Below are 8,725 nucleotides of genomic sequence, written 5' to 3'. Positions count from 1 at the left end.
AGCAGTTCTCTTGAAAGCGTCTCCAGCCTTCTGGACAGCACTTCCAGGCTCGCCCTGTGCAGGGAGCGATCACAGAAGGTGTGGTCAGGATACAACAAGGATAATGCAGGTATTTCTTCAAATTGTTTTGAGGTATGATCAGAAGAGAGCTCTTTGTACACAAATCCATGGTGACTCTTGTAACATGCTCTCAGGTATTGCCTTGAGAAAGACAAAGCCATTCTGGTGATATGTTTTGACTCCTTCTTGTACAGTCTCCCATATAAGATTGTAGGTGCAGCAGCAGGGAATACTGCTTGCTTTCCTGAACAGAGTTGCACTTTTATTATTGCTCCATTATTGCGCCAGTGTATACTATCCATTTTGTTCTTCTCAGTATGTTCACACCCACCCTGCCCTCCTAGGACACTTAATCTGATCCTATACTCCCCCTAAGCTGCTAGCAGGAAATCCTTTTTCTCCCCACATCTCTCCTCTGGAGCCTGCTCCTGTTGCTGCTTGCTGTGAGAGCAGACCCCAGAAATCATCATCCTCATTCCAAAGACCTCCTGCATCCTTGCCAGCACTACTGACCTTTGCCTTGAGGCACTGCCAAGATGCAGTGCCACTCTGTGTGGTTCCGCTGCAGGGCTGTGGGCTTGTCACAGCTGTGGGAGGTGTGAGTGACTGGAAAGGGAGAGAGAAGAAGGCAGGATTACCATTTTCTCTGTGTTTCTCCCACACCATTTTGTGCTTCGCTTTTTTATGCATTTCCCCACCAAGCACTGACTCAGCATCACTGCTCCTCTGGCTCTCTCTTTCAAGTTCTCAAGTGGTAACTGACATTGTGTCAGGGAAAAGGAACAAGCATTTCTGCTACCAGCATCCCACAGCTGCCCACAAGGATCCTCCACTCAGTGACTGACAATTTCTAGCCAGGATGACCTAGTCAACAAAGCTAGGGAAGCCTGGGACCCACCTGAGCAGTCCCAGGTGGCTGTAGCAAGCCAGTGGTTTGTTATTGGAGTCTGTCCCAGCCCTGAGCAGGTGACCTCAGGCTTCCTTGGATGCCATGGAGCTGAAGACGTGGGGTTAGTTGCTCCATGGCTCTTAGAAAACGAGGCCCAAAACAGTGGCATGGCTGCCTTCACAGAAAGAAAGTGACAATCTTCCATGTCAGAGAGCAGAGGGACCACTGGGAGGGGATAACAGAGAACATGCCACAGGGTGGGACTGATTCCACCTGACCACAGGCATTTACCATGGAGATACCCATCCCTTTACAATCAGTGGATTTAAAGAAGCACTTCAGCAACACAGTTTCCCTCTTCCTAAGCTAGACATAGACATCAGCAATAGTTTGGATGAGAAACACATTAGATGGGCCTGTTTTAGCAGCAGCAAAGAGAGTCCAGGTGAAGGTAACAGCATACACCTCTCACTACTGAAACCAGGGTGGAATACGTGGGACTAGTATTTGGCTCATGGGGAATAATATAGTGGTGGTGAGTGGTGTCGTGTTCACAGCCCAAAGGACTGTGGAGTTGTCACCAACTCAAACATTCAGGGATATTGATAATATAGATAATATTGACAATAGAGATGTCTATTTCCATCAGCTGTGTCATTTAGAAAGAGCAGTACTAATGAGGAGGGTAGAGTAATTGTAGTGACCTCTGTGAGCGATCAGTGAACTCCTATAATGGATGAAGGCTCAGAAGAGCTGGGCAGGGGCAATTACAAAGCCAGGGAAGAATGTATGCAGTGACTGACCACAGCCGTTGCAACGAAAGGTGACCTTATCTCAGCACAAATGGGACCAGAGAATGGACTTTGCCCTAGTTAGCTGAATCAACCAGCAATATCAGCTGAGTGAGTAGACCAGCTGTGTAACTGTACATCCCTCAGAAGATCAAAAAGATGGCAATAATTCCCTAAGTTAGCCAGACTGGCATGGGATGAAGGTATGTATGATTCAGCCCAAAACAGTGTAGGAAACTGAACAACTAACAAGAACAACTCTGAGGAGAGCGATGAGCCTGAGCTGGCTTTAACCCATATATTCCTTTTTGGTTGCTGGGAATACTCAGTGTTGCAATGGTGGACAGATTGCAGAGACTGGTAATGGGGTCACATTTATATTGTTATTCAACAGTGCATTGCAATTGCTACTCTTTTCTATGTGTGATTTGTAGTTGTATTTTGATTAAATACATTGCTGTGTGCCTCTGCCACATCGAAATCATATGTAACATCAATTAACTTCAAATAAGGGAATTTGCTATTAAAGATTAAACCTTCCGTGTGGAATCCCTAAATAAAAGAAGAATAAATCCCAGGAGGTATTATATTCTAACATCCTACCCTAAGCCTCCCCAACAATTCAAAAAAGTATTGTGAAAAGTTATGTATTTGGGAACAAAGCAATTCTGGGACTTGGGAACTAAGGACAATAAAGGAAGGGCAGCAATATATCCTGATGGCATGCCTTCTGTCACCTATATTGACAATTTGTGTAAACATGCCACGAATGATCCTTAGCAGAAAATGAGATTGAACCAGTGATCATAATCTCTGGTGTGCGTGCAACAATCATTTTTTATGAACTATTCCAGTGAAACACCACAAACACTTTAAAGGGGTGCAAGTTTGCAGCTGTGCACTTAGGCCTGTAGATGCCTAGACTTGCTCCACAACAGTTCTCTGCACAGGCAACAAGTATGCAGAAGGGGAACTGTAAATGCAGTGGAGAAATTCAAATGTGAGACTCTGAGGTTGCCCATAGGCTAAGAAGAATGAAGAAAGAGGTAGGGGAAGAAGGTGAAGAAAGTTGTCCAGAGATGAGACTTCCTGAAGGGTTACAGGGTAATAAGAAATATCTTTCTCCAACCACAACCCCATAAAAACTCCCTGATTATAGGGTTTGCACCCTTTCTCATGAGAACACAGTTTGTGAGTAAAATCTCCCTTCTGGTTGGAAGAAGTTCCCCTCTGCTGACAGATTTCTCCACCCTTCTCCCAGCACATCCCTAAGCCTCTCTCCCAACTCCTGGTCACCAGCCTGCTCATACTCACCTAGGAGAGCAACAACAAGGGCAACGCACACCAAGAGGAGGAGCAGTGAGATTAGCCACGGGAGCCATGGAGGGTATGTCTGGGTATGTTGCTCATGCTTCTTCTCCTTCTTCTGAGGTACTACAAGTGAAGGAATGTACCAAACACAACAGCACAGTCAAACATGCTTCAGTCAGCCCACATACCAATGGTGTACAACTCAAGGAAGAACTGCCCCAAAAAACGCAATGTCAGTTCTGATGTCAAGTTACACAGTTTGAGAGAGGAGCAGATTTCTGCAGCAGGTCAGGTTTCTGTAGCAGGATGGGTTTCTGGAGATGGTCAGGTTCAGCACCAGTGTCCACAGCCCCAGTGACTCTTGTAAGCTAGCAGTAGTAGTTGCTACCAATGCTAATTGCCAGCAATAGGGGGGTGAGGCCTTCACATGGCCTCAAAGTCTGGATTGAAGCCATGTGTCTCCAAATTGACCTCAAAGCTACTGAATGCAACATTGCTCTTTCCATGATATTTGAGACATTCACATTAAAATTTCATGCAAACTTCTCTACAGAATATTTTATATCTGCTTCAGTTCTTTTTCAGCTTTCTGGACTTCCTGTGTATGGGAAGGCTGCTGTAAGCTGAACAAGAGCAAGGAACGAAAAATGTGCAAAGGTATGATGGTACGGACTCAACAGAAGAGGGAAAAAAAATACTTCCTGGGAAAAGTCCCTTCCCTCTCTGGTTTCCAAGCCAGGGTTCAGAGATTTTCTGTGGTAAAACTTGGCTGTGCCGGGCTGGGTGCCTGTCAGAACAGAGGCAAGTGTCCAGCAGCCTGCATAAAGTATCCCACTGAGATTCACACTTGCCAGAGCCAGACTTTTGTCTAAACAGACATTGCTGTACCAAGTGCCAAGGAAGTTTGGGATCAGACGGGAGAATAGGTCACAGGGAAGGAGAAGCAAACACTTGTTAGGAGATAGTTTTAGGCTGTAGCAAGTACACAAGCCAGGACAAACGGGAGGGTGAAGAGACAGCAGCACTCAATGCAGAACAAGAGTGAGGAAGTTTCTGAAGAGACCAATATTAATGATAAGGCTGGAGAGACTTCATTCAATGTTCATCATGAAACTCCCAAGTCTGCCAGCCACCACATGTGCCTGTCAGACATGAGTGAGCAAGACTTTCAGAAGATGCTGTTCAAGGAAGCCCTCTGACTACTTCCCAAAGGTTTGGGGGAGGCTGTTACAGCAGGGGAAAAATAATCATTTTTCATTATCAGAAAAAACATTCACAGACAGTCAGGACTCAGATTTCCCTGGACAAATCATGTGTTTCCAGCCAGATTATGTCTGTGCTGAAAACAGGGACCTAGATCATGACCTGGAATCCAGCCATTACTCATGCCTCAGGGGAGGCAAGAAATAATCTGGAGCTGGTGCTTGTTGTAAAATGGAGGTAAAGATATAAACTGGCAATTTAATATCCTTAGTAGCAGGAATAGTTTGTTTATTTATTTATTCATTTACATATATATATACTTTCACCACTTTTGTGTAGGGTTCTGTACCTAATGGTGGAAGTAATGAGACAAGCACAAAGTATCTACACCTCTGTGTATTCCTACTTGTGGCATAATGAGTACAGTATGCACACCAATGTGGACATGCCTTGAATTTGCACAAAGCCTAGTAAAGGCACTGCTTTGCAACCATGATTTTTTAAATAGCAATAAAAATGTGTTTGGTGTGTTAATTATTTTTTCAGGAGCGGTAGACATTGGATCTTTCTCCAGATCTTAGATAATTCTTCCCCTGTGTATTTCAATGTGTTTTGTTCAAGCCCATCTCTCCTTTTAACTTTTAAGTCTGTCTTCTCCATGGACCATTTCTCAATAAACAAAGGGCCATGGGGCTGTATGTTTCTGCAGCCAGTTCCACCTCTCAAAATGGTGTGGAGGGCAAGTGCCCAATCTACATTTTTCTCTAATGGTCTCTACACAGGCAAAAATCTGCAGCTTCATTTTGTCAGAAGGAAGAGCAGCAGCAGCCAGGGCTTGGGCTCATTTGCTGCTATTCACTGACATGGAAGCCCTTTCACCTTTGTAACACATCAGATTGTTTGTTACAAACCATAGTCTCTATTGTTGGTACTAGATATTTGTCCAAAAATAACTTTCTCATCCAAGACATGACTAGATAACATGTAAAGAGGCAGCTACCACCTGCACCATACCAGGGTTAAGCACTACTACTGTGCAGCACCCATCCTGGACTCTCACTCATTGGTGATGCAACCAGTGGACTGAGGGAGCCCAAATACTTTACTGAATGCTCACCTGACATCTACTGCTGCGTTCTCAGTAGTCATCCTTATTCATGCTGCAAAACTGACTACCTAACAATTCCTACCTCCCCTCTTGTAGACATTCCTTTAGCATCTTTCTCTAAAATTCCTTCAGTCCCCTGCTCTTGTAGTGGCAGTTATCTCCTGTCTCATCAATTTGTCAAATTATGAACCAGAGTCCCAGAAGAAAAAAACCTCTGTTTCCTGTTCTTCAGTCCACCTCCTTCTGAGGTCCCATTCCCCTTAAAAAGCACCAGTTCCTTACCTTCCACCTCTTCAGTTGGTGATGCATTCTTGAACTTCACTTCAGCATAGGTGATTTCTGATTCCATTTAATCACAGTGTGCTCACCAATCCCAGTTTGTAGTTTTGTTATATAAAAGCTTAGCTCTTTAGATCCCTGGATCCAGAGGAAGACACCACTAAGTTGCTGAACCTTTTCTATTGCTCATTCATCCTTTGGCTGTCAAAGGCATCCATGCTGAACACTGGAAGCACTGGCAATAACATGAGAATTGCTGGGAGCTCAGAACTATGCTAAACAAATATTTGGTTTCTTAGCCCAGAAAATCACTGGTACTGTGAGAAAGAAAAGAAAAATGAGAACTTAGTGACTGAAAAGGAAGTTGCACTCCTGCTTCCTCAAATTCCAGTCTCGGTTTCTAGCTGATAGGTTTCCTGTTTAAGATCTCTTGTTTCTTCCTTTGTCATGTTTCTTTTTTTTTTTTTTTTTTCCTTTTTTTTTCTTTCTTTCTTTCTTTCTTTTTTTTTTTTTTTTTAAGATTTATTTCCCTCACTTATCTTTATGTTTTGCTTTGTTTGTCTGTTAGTAATTCTATCTTTTCTTTTAGGTTTGCAGCTAGTACAGGTCTTAGCCCAGTTTAACCTACAGCACAGTGAGATACATGATGTCTTCTGCCGTCGGTTGTCTCTTGTGGTTAAACTGCACTTGCTACATCAAATATTCCATTCCTTGCCTCATCCTGGGAAGTCAGCCACAATTGGCAACTAACACTAGAATAAATCTCGAATGAACTGTTCCTGTAGAGGAGAGACTGGGAGCTGCAGCCTCTACAAAGAGGAATGGAAAACAGTCAAAAGTTTGAAATATCAACGGAGAAACAGAGAAGGTCTTAGGAGTATGTGGGGACAAGAACAGTAAGGTTCTTTTTAGAAGTGATGATGGTTTGACAAGTTATTGGGAAGAGCAAAGACAGATAACACTCTATCACAACCGGATTTACAGCCTGTGGAAGTGCAGAGCAGTGCTCGCTTCAGGGAATCAGACTCCAGTTCAGGGGTTAAAAAGGGCTCGTTTACATTTCTTACTCCACCACTGTCATTCATGTCCATTTACCTTCTATTACACTTAGTCTGATTTCAAGCTGGGGCAGTAGATGGAGGGAGCTAATTAAGGGAGATGGCTGCTGCGGTATATGCTGAATCAGAAAAAAGTCTGAGAAGAAATGCAAATGACTCAGGATGCCCTGGAAAAAAATGGTCAGAAGGTCTCAATGAGCAGATAGGACCAGGACTCAACCTGAAAGATGAAGAAGGAAGCTTTGCCTGGTTAGTCTGGCTGATAGCAAGTTTCTCAAAGCAGGCCAGAAAGATGTGCTAGCATTCAGGGGGTTAGCATGGAGGGCACACAGCACAGAGGTGGAGGTTAGACAAGGCAGTGCAAAGAAGAACAATGGAGGAGAACAATGTGGCAGAAGGTAAAGAGCAAGGGTGTGATGTAGTGGACATTTTAACAAATTATGGAGACATACTGACACTAAACAGAATGGGGCATACATAGATGGATTTCTTTACCAGGGAATTTCCTTTCCATCAGTTTCTGGAAAATCATGTCTCGTGCATTGAGCTAGTTTCACTTCTCCTTTTTCTATTGTGTGCAAAGACAGTGACTTTTCCATTATACAACAAGAAAAGCAGCTGCAGGACATCTTGGCCCCTTGAGATGTTCTTTGCTGCCTGCTTTGCTTCCAAACATCCTCTCACTTCTTTTCTTTGTCTTCATTCTGGGCCCTGCTGTTGCACGTGTGTACACCTAAATGGTTGCTCTCAAATTTCATGTCAAGATTTCATAGAATGGTTTGCATTGGAAGAGACCCTAAAGACCATCCAGATCCAACTCCCCTGCCATGGGCAGGGACACCTCCCACTAGACCAGGTTGCTCAAAGCCCCATCCAGCCTGGCCTTGATCACTTCCAGGGATGGGGCATTCACAGCTTCTCTGGGCAACCTGCTCCCAGTGCCTCACCACCCTTATAGTAAAGAATTTCTTCCTTATATCTAATTGAAACCTACCCTCTTTTAGTTTAAAGCCAATACTCCTTGTCCTATCACTACACTCCCTGACAGAGTCCCTCCCCAGTAATCCTCTGCCTACTCCTTGTCCCCACCCAAGCTGCAAAAGACTCACTGTTTCTAGTGGAAAAAGGCTTACTTCCTGGAAGAGTTTTAAGCTGTCCGAAAAAGTGGGAAATATAATCAGCAGACAAAGAAGAAAGTTACAGTGTGGCTTCATGAGTGTTTTGAGTCTGAAACACATCTCCAAGCACAGCTGAGGCATTTCAGATATAAATTCAGGATCTAGTTCTTGTGTTTATTAGGATGTACTGGATCTTACTCAAACATCAGAAGATGACTCAAACGTTCCTGCTCAGCCATCAAAGTTTCTGCTTGATGTCAAAATTCAACCCTGAACTATGCTTCCATGCAATATAATGCACAGTGCTGGTCTCCTGTGAGATGATGTTCCTGGGGATAAAATTTGTGCTTGGACTTTTATAGGCACTGATGGCAAGTAATTGTGTGGGGGACAGAGGAAGTTAAGCCCAGCTGGTAGCAATGGGGCTGAAAGTAGGGAAAATAAATAAATAAATAAATAAAAAGCCAGTTAATTCTGCTCTCTGCAGAAAAATGAAGCCTAGTTATTATCGTACTAACCAGTCTGAAATCTTAGTTAAAATATATATATATATGCATTTTATTTCCTTGCATTTCCCCTCGTGTTCCACCCTTCCCTTTCCACCTGTGTTCCCCACCCCAGTACACCCAGTCTTCCCACAGTATATGTATTTTCCCAAAGACTTCTTTCATCTTAGCCACACTCAGAAGTTCAAGGTACCTCTCACACTTCTAATTCCCACATACCTCTAAGTCCAAGATCCTTCCTGTCTGGTTTGCTCACCAAAAATCCTTATCCTTTCTGAGGCTGTTGATGTGAGGTAGTTGCTCTGGAGCCATGTGAGCACCCACACAGAAGGCAGCAGAAGCACTAATGCTCTTTCTCATTTACCTCTCAATCCAGGGATGGGGCATCCACAGCTTCTCTGG

General features: G+C 43.8%; 1 protein-coding gene across 1 annotated transcript; it reads right to left on the bottom strand.

Moving 5' to 3' along the window:
• Positions 1-4: 4 nt before the first annotated feature.
• LOC118160618 (C-type lectin domain family 4 member A-like) lies at positions 5-6,423 on the bottom strand (the record flags this gene model as incomplete). The annotated part of the gene is made up of 4 exons (XM_035315452.1): positions 5,645-6,423; positions 3,055-3,174; positions 574-666; positions 5-54 (listed from the first exon to the last, which is right to left on the bottom strand). Coding segments are annotated over exons 1-4 (330 nt in total), but the record flags the coding sequence as incomplete, so codon positions are not given.
• Positions 6,424-8,725: the final 2,302 nt, after the last annotated feature.

Source organism: Oxyura jamaicensis, chromosome 1 (assembly GCF_011077185.1).
Source record: "Oxyura jamaicensis isolate SHBP4307 breed ruddy duck chromosome 1, BPBGC_Ojam_1.0, whole genome shotgun sequence".
Lineage (NCBI taxonomy): Eukaryota > Metazoa > Chordata > Aves > Anseriformes > Anatidae > Oxyura > Oxyura jamaicensis.
This window is presented reverse-complemented; position numbering and strand designations above follow the sequence as displayed.